Source organism: Emydura macquarii, unplaced genomic scaffold (genome assembly GCF_026122565.2).
Source record: "Emydura macquarii macquarii isolate MOO-44397 ecotype Brisbane River unplaced genomic scaffold, CSIRO-AGI_Emac_v2 contig_2897, whole genome shotgun sequence".
NCBI lineage: Eukaryota > Metazoa > Chordata > Testudines > Chelidae > Emydura > Emydura macquarii.
In genome coordinates this window covers 8,468,377-8,483,992 of record NW_027133034.1, presented here as the reverse complement: position 1 = coordinate 8,483,992, position 15,616 = coordinate 8,468,377, and the positions used below count along the sequence as shown (strand labels likewise).

Below are 15,616 nucleotides of genomic sequence, written 5' to 3'. Positions count from 1 at the left end.
TTTGATAGGAAAATTTATTCCACATCTGGTCTTCAATTTCATATCTTTAATCAACAAGCCTTATTGGCCAGATACAACTTCTGTGACAATATTCTGTAGTTCTCAGACAAGTTGCGAGACCATGCTCGACAGGAATTCCAGGGCCTATTTGATGAGGGCGAGATGGTGGCTTGGATCTCTCTGCAAGCATCCTTAGATGGGGTAGATTCAGCAGCCAGTGTCATGGGATCTGCAATGTCTGTACACAGATGTTCGTGGCTTCAGTCTTCAGGTCCACTGCAAAAGATCCAGCAAATAATCCAGGGTCTCCCCTTCGAAGTTCCTCTCCTCTTCTTTCAGAAGATGGATGACACTCTCCACAGTCTCGAGGGTCACGTTGACATTGTTAGGCATGTATATGCCTTCCCCAAAAAGAAAGGAGAGGATGGAGGCTAGGGTGACAATGTAAAAGAAGTTACTCACCTTGTGTGGTAGCAGTGGTTCTTTCTGATGTGTCCCCCTCTGGGTGGTACACAACCTACCCTCCTCCCCTCTACTTCGGAGTTCTCTATATTGGCTCTGCGGTAGAAAAGGAACGGAGGGTGGTTCGCCTGTGCAGCGTTAATTAGCCTCAAGGCAGAGCACGAGGGAAGGAGAGTGCATGTGTAGGTCGAATGGACACTGCTACCAAAGATCTCCAATCAGAGGCACAGGGTGCAGACACACCTACAGTGGAGCACCCATAGCGGGACACATCATGAAGCACCATTGTTATTGCACAAGGTAAGTAACTTTTTTTGCATGGTAACCCTAGCCTCCATCATCCCCTTCCTGGTGACTGGTATGCTGCCCTCAACTTGAAGAATGCACATTTTCACAGGGCTGTCCCTCAAAACCACAGGAGATGCCAAAGATTTTTGGAAAAGAACATCCATTAACAGTTTTCAGTCCTATCCTGCTGTCAATTGCCCTGAGTCTGTGTATTTATAAAATGTGTGGCTGGGGTAGCTGCATTCTTAAGGAAAACTGGAATCCAAATCTTTCCTTACCTGAATGACTGGCTGGTATGAGGTCGATCCAAGCTCCAGGTGGAAGTCCAGGATCCTATCCTCTTTGTGTTCTGGGTATGTTGAACAACAAGGACAAGTCAATCTTCTCTGAACTGAGGAGAATAGAATGTATTGAACAATCCTGGATTCTCCAGTAGCCAGGGCATTCCTACCTCAAATCTGATTTCAGATAGTGTTAAATATTTCCATAGATCTCAAACTATCCTCCTACAAAAGTAAGTTACTGCCTCAGACTACTGGGGCACTTGGCCTCCTTCACATATGTCCACATGAGGCCATGTGCACATATGTGGGCTGGCATGCCAAAAGTCATCTTAAAAAAGTTACAAAGTTGGTTAAGGTCAGTGTACTCCATGGCTCATCACCCAGTGGACATATTGTTTTGAGTACTTGGGCAGGAGTGATAGCCTCCTTTGTCTGGTGGACGGATCCAGCCAATGTGTGTATGGGAGTTTCGTTTGCCCCTCCCTCACCCACACTGACTTAGGTTACAGGCACTTCTTCAGGCTATGTGATCTCATCGAGATTTATCTTTCCACATAAACCTGTGGGAGTTTAAGGCAATTCATCTGGCCTGTTAGACTTTTCTTCCTCACATCAGGGGAGATACTCTACAAGTTCTCATGCACAACATTGCAGCAATGTTCTTCGTGAACAGACAGAGAGGAGCCAGGTCAGACAGTCTTTGTCAAGAGGCAATACATCTTTGGGAATTTTGCAGTTCATCTCAAAGCTTTCCATCTTCCTCGTGTTCAGGACAGCTTGGAATATCACCTGAGCAGTTTGTTCAGCAGAGATCATGAGTGGTCTGTCAGGCCAGAACTTGTTGGATTAATTTTTCAAACCAGTTCCCTACTAACTACTCCAAAAAGTGGCAGCTCTTTTTTGTTCCAGGGCAGGTCACGGTCAGGGATTGCTGACAGATGCTTTCCTACACTCTTGGAAAGACAAACTGCTGGATGCCTTCTCTCCTATTCCATTTCTTCCCAAGCCCAAGAAGGGTCTTGTTTGTATGGTCCTCATAGCACCAGGTTGGACTTGCCAGCATTGGTTCTCCAGTTTGCTGAGCGTCTCTGCCAGGTCTCCTTTGACACTACCTACAGAACCCAGTTTGATTTCTCAGGACCATGATTACCTGCTACATCTGAACCTGGTCTCTCTCCATCTTACAGCCTGGATGCTCCGTGGTTTATATCTCAAGAGGCTGAGTGTTTGGAGAGTATGCAAAGGTTCTCCTGAATAGCGGGAAGCCATCTACTAGATACACTTACCTGTTGAAGTGGAAATAGTTCTCCTTATGATCAAAGCAGAAGGGTGTTTTTCCAGTCATGTCTCTTATCCAACATGTTTTGGACTATTAGTTCCATCTGAACAAGGCCTATTGATTTACTTACATCAGAGTTCACCTGGCAGCTACCTCCGCTCTCCACCCACCAATTGCAGACTACTCAGCGTTTTCTAATCTTATAACAGTCAGATTCTTAAATGTTCTGGACAGGCTATATCCCCACGTTCTGGATCCCGTTCCTCCCTGGGACTTAAATCTGGTGCTAATAAGGTTGATGGGTCTGTCCTTTGAACCAAGTGGCTACCTGTTCTTTACCACATTATCTATGAAAGCAGCATTTTGATAGCTATTACCTCTGTGAGAAGTGTGGTGGAGTTACGATGTTTGGTAGCTGACCCTCCTTACATAGTTTTTTATAAGGACAAGGTATACTTGCGTCCTCATCTGAAATTCCTGACTACAGTATTGGAATTCTACCTCAATCAAGCCATATACTTGCTGACTTTCTTTTCTGAGCCCCATTCTTATAAAGATGAGGAGGGGTTCCATACCTAGAATGTTAGAAGAGTACTTGGACAGAATTAGGTTTTGTAGGTCACTGTCCCAGCTATGAAAGGCCTTCCAGTCTCAACTCCGAGGATTTCATCCTCCATACATCTATGCTATGATGTTGCTTATCTACCCCCTCCAAACAAGGTAGTAGCACACTCTACAAGATCTCAGGCAGCTTCAGCAGCTTTTTTGGCTCATGTACCTATAATAGAGCAACTTACTCGGTACATACCTTTATTACTCATTATTCTATATCTCATCATTCAAGAGATGATGCCACTTTTGAACAAGTAGTTCTTCAATTGGTTTTCAGGTAGACTCCAAAACCCACCTTTGGATTGAACTGCTTGTGAGTCACTTCAAGTGGAATGAACATGTGCAATCGCTTGAATAATTAAAAACAGTTACTAATTTGTTCTGTAACTGTTGTTCTTTGAGATGCATTGCACATTTACATTCCATTTCCTCTATATTGGAGTGTGTCTGGTAAGAAGGTCTGTCTGGGGTACCTCTATGGGATAAATCTCTGACTCTGGTTCACTGGGCGCACACACACCTGAATTAGATGGACATGTGCAACACATCTAAAGAATAGCAGTTACTGAACAAATTAGTAACCATTTTTATGGGTTTTTTTCCCCTTCTAGTCCAAAGAGTCCTCATCTGTTCTTAGTTGTGACATCTCTGTGGATGATAAATACATAGTCACTGGCTCGGGAGACAAGAAAGCTACAGTCTATGAAGTCATCTACTGAAAAATGTGATGGGGACATAACCTATCGAGTTGAACTGGGCCAAAATGTTCTCAATTGGTAGAAGTAGAAAGGTTTTACCTTTTTTAAAAAAGGAACAAAATATCAGTTTCCAGACCTTGACCATGAAACTACTCGAAGTACACAAAATAGAAGGTAACATCCAGCAACTAGGTATCAGCTACCTGGACCAAAATGAAACACGGAAACAAGATGGACAGATGTAGCCTAGGTTTTTGGGATTTTAAAAAACTGAGTCTGCTGAAGAATGTTGAAGCCTTTTATTTTTCTTTCTTTCTTTGTGATCTCATGCAGATCGTTCTCATTGCCTGAATATGTGGGATTACCTTTCTCTTCCTTGCAGTTCAACTTGCATTCTGTCCTGTGTAGAGCAGTGGTGTCTCAGATGAACTTGTTTCCTGGTTTTGCATCTTGTGATATGTTTTTGTATTTTTGTTGAAGGTCAAACATTTGTATAAATTGTAAATATATTTGGTTTATTACAGTAAAGGCTTTAGTACCAACAGTCTTCCTTGTTCTCATTTATTAAATGATCTATTTAAAAACTTTTTGGGATATAAGAACCTTTTATAAGAAAATGCAAAAACTGTCCTATACTTTTATTTACCAACCATCTCTAAAGTTCATTATCATACCTGAAAATAGTAGTTTCATATGTTAGTATATAAAATTCAATAGGTGCTGTCTTATGCTACAGAAAACTGAAAAGACAAAATTTTGTAATTGATCAGTTAGTGCCAATATAAAAATCAAAGAATAATTCGTAAAGATGTGCATTTAATTGTAAATTTTCTCAGTTGTCCAATATATATTTGATTTGGCAGATGTAATATACATACTTGTGCCTAACTATAACACATTTTGCTCTCTCCAAAACACCTGCAGTAAGAGGTGACTTTTCTCACACAGCTAATTAATAAAGTTCACTCAAACTAATACATCCGTGGTGTATTAATGGGAGATGAAAGTGGATAAACATTATTGGACAAGTTGTACCCCTTCAGATTCTAGTTTCTCTTTGTGGAAATGATGTGGCTTGGCAGCTTATGGTCATTCTGTATATCTAAGGCTCTATGAAATCTTATTGAGGGCTTCTTGTGTTAAATTGGGTCATATCCCTGCCATTATGGTTATGGTAGTTTTGAAGAACCATGCTTTGTTGCCAGTTAACAAAACTAGAAGCCCCAAATATATCATTGTACACTTTAAAGATAGAGGTGGCAAGAAAGTGTCTGAAAACTACTACTTCTCATGCACTTAAATTGTGTATATGTTGGAAAATTACATCTGCTATTCAGTTATAATATTCCTAATTAATAAGGTTTTGTTCAGTGTTTGCACGATAGTCAGATACTGTGCTAAGGGAGTCCATATATATACCTAGATGATAAGCTTAATAACAGCGTGTTCTAGATGGAGAATATAGAGACACAGGACAGAAGTCTTTGAACTGAGGCTACTGAGGAACAGACAAACTAATTGCCGCCTTTGATTTTCTTCTTGATGTTTCTTGAAGTGGGCCACATCTCTGCTCTTACCAGGAAGACAAGGCTGTGGTTGAGGGATTCATTGGCTGGCTGCAGGGTGTCCTATGTAGGAGTGAATTTCCTCTCTGGTTCCCAGTGCCTGAAGAGACATTAGCTTTCTTTTCAATTTCTGTGACCATTCTACTGAAACCATTTTATAGCACTATGGAATTATAACAGCCTATATATATAACTTTGCATTTCAAATGTAAAAATTCTTGATGGTCTAGTTTCATAGACTTTTAAAATTAGTGCTTTATCTATGTGTCCACACGTGTGCCTGGTGCTGTGCATTTGTGTGAAAATGACATAGATCAGGTCTGGTTAGGAGTTTATATGCTGCTTTGGTGCAGTGTGAGGCTGAAAGCACTCTGGTTTTGACCATCCAGAAGCATGGTGTCTGGTATAACTGCACAATTGATTTTAGAAAATGTTAAACGGTTTTTAAAAAAGAATAGTTTTTAAAAAATAAATAAATGTAGAAGCTTACTAAACATTACTTTTAAAAAAAATGTCCCTACTATATTAAAATTCAAAAATATTACAGGTGTCTGTATCTGACTTTGCTAACAAGCATTTGCAGATCCCAAAACACAGCTCGTGGCTGATGTTTTGCCCATGAGCGTTCTTGATGTGAGCTGATAGGTGGTCTTTTTATTGTTTCCAGGAGAGTAATGCTAGATGGACAAATAGGTCTAATGTTTGTATTCTGTTTACTTTATAAAAAAGACTTCCTTTTATATTTTTTTATTTCATGCTTATTTTCCAGGAAATGGGACAGGAATGCTTGCTTTTGTTAGTCTGGCCGTGGTCATCTTTGCAAATGCCAGTCTGCATAAAAAAAGCAACAATGATAGAAAAACATGAGCACATCTAAGAAGTCATCCCCCTCCCCCCCCACACACCTTTTATGTATAATGTTTAATCTGAGGGCAATTCACTAACAACCCTTGATTTGTGTGCTTAGGCTGTACGCCCACAGAGTTGGAATGTTATTTGTGAATGTAAGCTGCTGCTATCTATATAGATGATTTGGGGAATTTTTAAATTCAGTTTCTGGGTGAGAACAACTAGATCCCTGATGACATCTGTTTTAGCTCCTGATCCAGCAGTCTTTTGGTGCACTTGGGGAGTCTACTGTGTCCACGACTGTCCTTACTGAAGTCCAGTGGGGTTCATTGTGGGTGTAAGAATCCTCTCTCACAAAAATTGACGGATTGGGGCCTTAACATGGAATCTGTATTCTTGCCTTTTGGCCTCAGTCATTTCACTTTTCTGGACATTTTTGTAAGTTTTGCAACTATATTTCAGCATGACTATCAAGCTGTCTAACTTATCCCACCAAGCACTGCAAAGGTCGCATCAACCTTCTAAATATGTTCCTATTTTTTTTCATAAAGAGATGCTCCCTCACTAAGTTAAAAACTTGGATTACGTCTGCAAACTTCTCAACAAGAGCCAGGAGCTGTAGAACCTGTAACTTCTTGTAAAATAATGGGTGGAGTTGGGGGGGGGGGTGTTGGAGAGAGAAACAGGCCAAAATTCTTCCTCCGTTGTGTGCTCCTGCAATAGGAGAAATGGCACTGAAAGAAGCACACAAGACATGAGCATTTGAGACGTTCAAGCAGTAACAGCAAGATGGTTCAAAATAACTATTTTTATTCCTGTTTTGCCATGTTACTGTAGCTATGTTGGTCCCAGGATATGAGAGACAAGGTGGGTTCGGTAATATCTTTATTGGACAAATTTCTGTTGGTGAAAGAGACAGAGAAAGTAATCAGAGTGTCACAGCTAGGCTTTCTTGAAACGTGTTAACTCCTTATGTTACAGCAATCTGTTCCTCCTTATATTTAGCCATGGCACTCTGATTACCTTTTCCAGACCTAAAGAAGAGCTCTGTGGAGCTCGAAAGCTTGTCTTTTTCACCAACAGATAATTTACCTTACTCACCTTGTCTCCTTATTTTTGTATTTATTTTTTTTTTTTGGCCCACTCAGTTGTTATCATAAGGGATTCTCCTTCTTAGTCCCTTTCTGGAACTGTCTGCCTTGACTTTGCTGTGTGGCCTTTAGTACTTTGTATCTCCTAAAAGCACACGAGCACTTTCAGACAGAAGCAGGGAATTCTTACAAATTATATATTGATTGTCAGTGCAAACAGACTGATGGAGAAAAGATTTGTGGAAATATCAAGTCATCTGAACAAAGTCATTGTATTATTCTGTCTGTGTGTATTATGAATTACAATACATCATTATGATATATTTCCCAATAATGTATCACCCAGTGTTGCTCCATAGTAACATCCTATTTATATAACTGAAAGCAAAGAACTTTCCCCACATCAGCCCAAAAGCCCCCAGCCCTTAATAAAAGACCCTGAATATATCTGAATGTATGTGATGGATTCTTTTAAGAGCCTTTAATATTTGAAGCGCTCTTATTTTAAAAAAGTGTGTGTAGCAAATAGAATATGAAGTGCATAGATTTTTTTTTAAATGGTAAAATTTGGTTAAATAGTATAAATGTCCAAACTGATTCTGTGTCTATCATGCAATCTAACACACAGATTTATTTACAAAATACGGGCCGTCATTGAAATCACTGCAGTAAATTCGCAATAGCATTTGTGTGAGTGGGTAACATTTTTTCAATGGTTCTATTGAACTCCATGAGACAACTTACTTATGTGAGTAAAGTTACTCAAATGTCTAAATATCTTCAAGATCCAGCCCAGTAATAGGACTAGAAAAATATTTAATACAATATTTTGTTCCATGTTTTGCTCTTTTTTTATTGTGCTGGCAAATTTGGTTCTGCAGATGTATAACCTAATACATATGTAAAATAATAATGCTTTTAAAAAACCCACTTTATAAATTATAAACATAACGAAGGATATGAGAAAAATGAATAGGAAGCAGTTTGTATTCAGAGGACTCAGTATTAAAGATGCTTTCCTTGGGACAATGTTTGCATGACTGTAGTTCTTCACAGGCTGGATTTATATTTCCTTGGGTTGGAGATGAAGTGCAATTCGGCTCTGAAAAGTGACTGTAAAATTGACATTGTGGGGTTCCATGTTTGTTATCTCAGTGTCATCCTTATCAAATCTGCACATTTTACAAATAAAAAAAGCCTTTCTTATATTCCTAATTGCCAGCACCACAGGCTCCTCCTCGAATTTGAAAAACAAGCTGTGTCCTTTCTGGTTCACGGATCAGCAGCAATAAAGATTCTGCAATTGCAACTTAGTTAGCAGGTCTGTTGGTGATGCGTGGGCTAGGAAAGGATTGTGTCTTGGCTCTGCAGCACTAACAGGAGTAAACTACAGTAACTTACTTTTTCTCATTGAAGTAAGCAGAAAGGACTTGAAAACTGCTTAGGGAAAAACCTGGAGTAAGAAGGTGCCACTGTTTTATACTTGTAAGAACATCCACACTTTCAAAATGTGTTCTTCAAATGCCAGATCATCAACATAGTCAAATCATGCCTTGTAAAACTGTTTGGCGGTTTCTGGGGGATAACTGTAAAATAATAATCTGAGATGAACTCTTCCAACCAGAAATTATGGGACACAAGTTTGATGGTCTGTAATAGTAACTTTTGTTTTGGGAAAAAAAGCAGTTCTCTATACTCTACAGAATATTATAAACACTATAGGTGTGGTGCATCTCCCATCTTTTCTGAAAGCAAGGGGCACAAATGCAGGTGCAATAATCTCTTGAACTTGGTGCATTCTGGTGATCTGTTTCATTTTGGGCTATTTACCAAGTTTGTGGGCGATAGTGTCTGCTTCCTGTATTTACCCCTTATAAGATTTGGATAGAGGGACTAATCCTTCTTTGTAATTATCTATGTGAATTTTGCCCATGTAAAGGCCACACTAATTCATATAAAGATACTGGGATAAGTACTATGAAATTCTGATACTGTACATAGTTTGCCAAGGGCTGCCTTTTTGCTGTGTCCACAGAACAAAGATGTAATATCTCCTGAACATCTTTTAAATCTGAGTTCTGCCAGGAATGAGTAGGAGATTAAGATAACAAATAGTTTGGAGATTAAATAATCAAACATACTGTGCTATATGCTTAGCCTTTTGATGCACTCTGTTATCAGCATAGAAAATGGAGATGGAAGCTTGCAATTTGAAATAATAAACGTTGGTGTTTCTTCAAGGACTACATTTAATGCCACAAAAAATTAGCAAGCAGACTGAAAAGGTCACGAAGAGAAGTGAACCTATATCATGAAAAAACTAAGAAATCACTTGTTACAGCCCTGGTACTGAGCCTAATTTGTTTAAAATAAAATCCATCTGTTCGTTTCACACTCTTTGTTCCACTTCCTTGCAGCAATCCACAGTGGATTACTTCATTACTTTAAAAATTGGATGCAATTATGATAAGCTAATTCTTATTTTGTGGTTAAGTGCATCAAGATATTTTGGAAAATGCCCAAGCTACCCTTTATTCTTCTAAATGTTCCCAATAATGTTTTTACAGTCCAACCCAAGTAATTTTTAATGGGTTTAAAGTAAATGCCCCATTTTATTGTTTACAAATTCTGAAAGAACACTGGCATTTAGCAAAATGTTTTCAATGCTGATGATTCAGCCATGTACTTCTGCTCACAATCTTAGTAACCTTTAATGTCAAATTGGCATTTGCCTAGCACATAGCATACATTTATAAGACTTTGAGGTCAAATGATTCAAATTCCTTATTTCAAGCTCATTTGAAATTAAAATGACACTTGTTTCTTCCTGGAACAGTGTTACCACTTTCCATTCAGTGACCCAGTGCAGTACCATGTGCATCCTTTTGAGTGCTTATCAATTCCCGAGATGTTCTAACCTGTTATACAAAGTGCTTCCAGTTAAGTAACCTAATCAAAGAAGAGTGTAATAATTTAACACTGTGTGACGTGTGTGTGTTGCTGACATCAGTTGGGTGAACATTTGCTGATCTGGAAGATGATTGAGTTTTGGGATATGTACTTCACTCTATAAGTCCATATATATTTCTCCATAATTATTTTTGATCTGTTATACTCAACTCTCAAGTCATGATAGGTACAATACATGTTTATGTTACCAGGCCAATGATCAGCTTGCTTTTTAAATAGTTTTGATTAGCACTGTAATCTGTTTATCTAACCACTGTTTTTTTGCTAAGTACAAGTCATCTTGATATTGTATTTGTAATTTCCTTATTTCTGCAGTATTTTTAAATAGCTCATTAAAAACTCAACTATGAAATGGTAAGTGGTTTAAAATTGAGGATTTCAGAATGGATGTTAGAATATTTCAACATTTGTTCACAGTAATTTTATATTTTTTCATTACTGCAGTACTTCAAAAAAAAAAAAAAAAAAATCCTTAGGGCTGAATTATAAAAAAAGTTTATAAATCCTAGAGTTAAATAAAAACTAATTTTCTCTCCCAACAGACAGTCTTACCTTAAATGGGAATTTTTTAAAATTCTACCTAGTTTATTCATGTTGAGGGAAAAAAATTCTTTTTTTACTTCTAATGTCTATAATTTCCTGAGTATTAATGTTTTAAATGACAAAAACATCATTAAACTTGTTCACTTATAAGGTTCCATTAAAAAAGATGCTTACAATATTTGCCCTTTTCCCCCACAGTTTTCACTATACTTCAAATGGAAAAAACAGTAGTAAAAGTAACTGAGGATACTTTTAAATGGTGTCCACAGTGTAAATTTTTTTTTGTTTGGGTCTTGCTGCTTAAAGCTAGCAATCTTCCTAACCCTACTGAAAAGGATATTAAGATAATAGTTTTAAAAATATTTGCCATTTTTACTAATACTCTAGATCATTTTAATGTGGTGATTTCAAATATTTATTTACTTTTTGTTTATTTGCTTAATTGTCAGTTGATGAAGTGAAATTACACTGATCAGTTTCACCTTATAGTTCTCAAGCACTTTTGGTCTGCAGAGATTGTGTTGGCAACATTTGATTATTTTTTTTAGAGTCTTTAATATTACATGAAAATATATATTCAAATGATGTCAAAGACAAGGGTTTTTTTAAACACCTGAAATGCAAGTCCCTCAAGGGTGGTGTTTTGTTTTGTTAGTTTGGAGGTTAATGCAATACTTTTGAATTTAGTCAACAAATTAATCCCTTTTTGGAGACATATGCTTTGTGCAAAGACCGCCAACAGGAAAATAAAAGAAAACATCACTGTATATTTATCAGTGAAATTGTACATTCCTCTCTTTTAAATGCAAACAATGTTTAGTAGCTATTTAAAAGACAGTTAAACCACTAATCATACGTGATCCATTTTTAACTCTGGTTTCCAGCAAAAGTGCTACAAAGTGATATGTGGTGATAACAAATTCAGAAGGAAAAGAATATGAAATTCAGATAGCAGCTTGAATGATTTGCAGTTAGCATGGGGCCCAATGACACTACAAAGCTATAAACTCTGTCGATTTAGATTGCCCAGTTAGGTGGCAGAGATGCAATTTGTCTTTTTTGTAGCCGCCTGCTGTTTGCTAGCTCCATCTCCTGTCACAGCCTATTAGCTCCCCAAGAAAATTGGTGGGAAATTGCCTGCAGATTGTAGGAAATTGCATCTCCAGGCCCTGGAAAAAATGTAGGATAGCACGACACTGACCCTCCCAGAGCAGCTATTAATACAGCAAAAACTGACCTTTTGGCTTGGTGTGAAACGACTTTGCTATTTTCTGAATAAAGACTGTATTATGTGTGGTTGAAGGAGGGAACAAATTATTATCCTAGCCAGGCTTGTAGCCAATCTGCCTTAGGAAGCTTAAATATTAGTGACAGGCTTTTTTCTTTCTCTTTTGGAGGGTTGTTGGGGGGGGGGGGGCACTTACAGATAAAACTTCATGTAGGGATGTCCAGATGTAACTTTACATTTCAGCAGCATATTTAAAAAATAAAAATAATTTAAAAAAATCAAATGTAAAATGTCTTAAAGAAATTTCTGAAGCTAATCTTAAAGCAACAGAACTTGATAATCCCCTGCACTGGCCCAGCCTTGGCATGAGTAAAATCAGCCTGGTGGCAGCTGTCTCTTACACCACTGGCATTTGATTCTTAATGGTCCATACACTAGTGCAGGACGGCTTGCGCATGCTATGCTCTTTATGCTGGGAGTGAAGGTGCTGGACACGGGAGGTTACTCTGCCAGCTTTAATTGATGGGGAGTTCACCTCAGGCAGGAAAGTCTCTGGACATTTACAACCAGAATCTGGGTGACAATTTTAAAATTCATTTAACGTTTTCTTATAACTCAATGTGCAGTGAAATCCCCCCCCCCCCCTCCTCCTCCTCCATCTTGTGTTTAGACCATTTCATAGCAGCTGTGACTGCCTAGTAGATGGACTATTCCACAGGGGAATTGTGCACATTTTAGCATTAATTTTGAATACTTAAAAAAATAAATCCAGATGCTGTATTGGCTTCATGGCCTTGCTTTTATACAAAGCTACTTCACAACCCGCTGCTGAAGAAGCTTTGTTTTGTTGGGATAACAATGTAAACCTAAAATGCCCTATTGATCAGGGGAGCTGGAAGGTGCAAGGGTAAGTACTAGGGAATGTAAAGTCTTTCACATCTATGGAGGTTGCTGGCTCAAACACAGATGAGGTCCATTGTTCTCTGATGGCTCATCCAGTGACCTGTGTGAAATAAATGTGTTCAGTGGCCATTGGAGGTACGTCCACCTCACACAAACTACCATGATTGGCACCTTTATTGACAGTCACAGAATTGACTGGGCCATGGAAACCAAATTATCTCCTGATAGGTAATCCCTTGAGGTCAGGATTGAGGCATGTTGAGAGGGCAGTGTGAGGAGGTGTGTGCTGCCACTAGTGTATAATGTTGCTAGTGGGAGGATAAATAGGACTTCACACTGCCGGGCTGTCAGTTGGACACCTTTGACGGGCCCTAAATGACCATACACGTGCATGCACATGTATATTGATCAGAAGTGCTAGTCTCCTGCTTAGGAGTTTTCTTTCTGCATTACAGCTAGTGGGGATTTCATCTGTGAGTAAGTGACTTTAACAGGAGCTACGCGGGGCAATGCTCAGATATTGTGTGTTTTTTCTTTTAAAACCCCAGTGTAGAAACAAAGGATCTGCCATGCACAATCAGCCCCTTGGTCTAAATCTACCACACAGCCTTCATCTTCTACCTCAAAGGGTGAAAGTTCCCATAATGTACCTAGCCAACTGTATGAGATATATTTGTTTTAATATGCATGACTCCAGACATAAAGAATCAAGACTACTTACAACTGCAGCTCCCACTCCCAAAGGGTGTTAAGACGCAGGCAAACTTAAGTTCTACACCATGTAGTGGGTATGTGAGGGGGTGAAGAGAAGACTTTCAGATGAGATTCTACAGATCAAATTGATGTCTGTTCTGCCTGAACATTAAAAATACCATGCTCCTGTTTCAAACTGCTGAAACTTATAAGGTAGCAGGGTATCTTTAATGACCATCTACAGCACATTTGATCTGTCTTTTAAATGCCTCACATAACCCCTGGCCCTGCTATACACCACATTAGCAAGTCCTTTGAATAATCCAGTCAGAGTATTTTACTCTGATCTCCAGTAAAGTCAATGAGATCACCTCAAGCGCTGTGATTTTTTTTTTTTAATTTGCTAGACATTAATTGCAGTGAGTGATGCTTTGTTTTTAAATTATGTAGCACAATAAAGTGGAAGGATGGATCAGGTCGCTTTGTCCAAAGCATTAAGGAAATAGTTATGAGAAGTAAAAAGCTGTTACCACTGAAACTGGCAGACCTGCTTAGCAAAGTATTGTAGCTAATAGGCGTTACTTCTATCCTGTGGCAGGAAAATATGGCACCAAGACTTAGTAATCAGAAGGAGGCCAAAAAGAGTTTATAAACCTGATTGTAGATTAGATGTTAATAGTTCCACTGACCAGTAAGCAATCGCTGCTGAATCATCGAAAGGGTGAATATTTTCTTGTCTGCTCCTTGGCTGATGACACATCTTTGATCAAGCTGATTGCCTTTTGCGGTGCAGTTGGTGCTTCCAGAAATTGCATTCTCTCAGCTGATGACTGAGAGAACTTCTACCTGCACAATTGTATTGTCTTTAATTGAGGTCAAGCTTTATTATTCCACCTAGCATGAAGAGACTGAAGTGCAAAGACCTAATTACTTTCCCTTCAAAGTCTCCACTCCAGAGTCTTTGGCGAGTGTGAGGAAAGGGCATTGCTCTGTCCCACCTAGCATGGTTTCAAGGGGAGTGAGGCGCACGCGGGTCATACACAGCACTCCCTCTCTCAGTGAAACAGGAATTCTCTCTCCATTCTGTGTTTGCACAACATTGAAACATTTACTAGCTAATTTTACAGTACAAACACTGTCTTTATTACCATAGTATCTGAGCGCTTCATAAATTCTTTACTGTATTATCCTCACAACATCTCAGCTGTGCTGTTAAACCTATGTTACAGAAATAAGGCACGAACAGATTTAGGCCCTGTTCCTACTGATATCCATAACAGTTAGCTGCCAAAATATTTTTGAGGCTCTGGCCCTCACTCAGGTGTTTCAGCTTAATCAGGAAGTCTATGATAGAAGGGGGAATTGAACCCAGATCTAGCAAGCCCCCAGGCAAAGGCCCGCACCACTGAGCCATCATTTGGCTCTGTAATGTAGCCAGGAGTAGCACACATGACTGAGGAAAAGGCAGAGACTATAAACTGGGATGGCTTTGTTTTTCTTTAATAGGTTCAAAAAGATTTCAGTGCAAATACAAGTCCTTGTTCTGAGTAAGTGCTCCTGACCATATTGGGTAAGCCAATAAGGGAACCAGAAGAGACATTACATGACTTATGTAACTCACCCAGTCTCAAAAAACTAAAAATGTAACCTGGGTATTTGCTGCAGAATTTTCAGTCATCCTAACAGGAAAAACAAGATTTGTCCATGTTTCTAATACACCAAGTTAAATAAAATTGCTCTAATTTGTTCCAGTATGCTGTGAATATGTCACCCAGCCCTGTACTAAGGAAGCTGAGCTCTAGGCAGATACAAGTATAGAAAAATGGCATAGGACAAATAAAGTGGGTTGAGGCCTGGCATCAACACTGACTTATTGTTTATGACTCCCAGGGAGGAAGACCCATTCTTTCATTTCTCTGCAGCAAATTAGGGGGAGAAGGTCAGAGGGACCTGAAGGCAAAGTATTACTGAACCACACAATAAGAAAGATTGTTCTCTTCGTTTGAACTTGTGTATTTACCTCAGAAGAGGAGGACTTTGGGTTTGACTGGAGAGCAAAAATCACCCAGCTGCCAGAGAGAGACAATACTGTCTTCTGAGGGGAAAGAGAGACAGGTTCAAAAGGGAGAACTGAGGCAGTGGCTGAGAAGT

The 15,616-nt window shown here is 39.0% G+C and overlaps 1 protein-coding gene across 3 annotated transcripts in view; it reads left to right on the top strand.

The window, feature by feature from the left end:
* LOC137166881 (transducin-like enhancer protein 1) overlaps positions 1-4,167 on the top strand; it is a 99,837-nt gene extending 95,670 nt beyond the window's left edge. For all 3 annotated transcript variants that reach the window (XM_067568779.1, XM_067568776.1, XM_067568777.1), the window contains one exon: positions 3,537-4,167. In XM_067568779.1, coding sequence (XP_067424880.1) covers positions 3,537-3,644 — 108 coding nt within the window. In that variant the 3' untranslated portion in view covers positions 3,645-4,167. The remainder of the gene's footprint in view (positions 1-3,536) is intronic.
* The last annotated feature ends 11,449 nt before the right edge of the window (positions 4,168-15,616 follow it).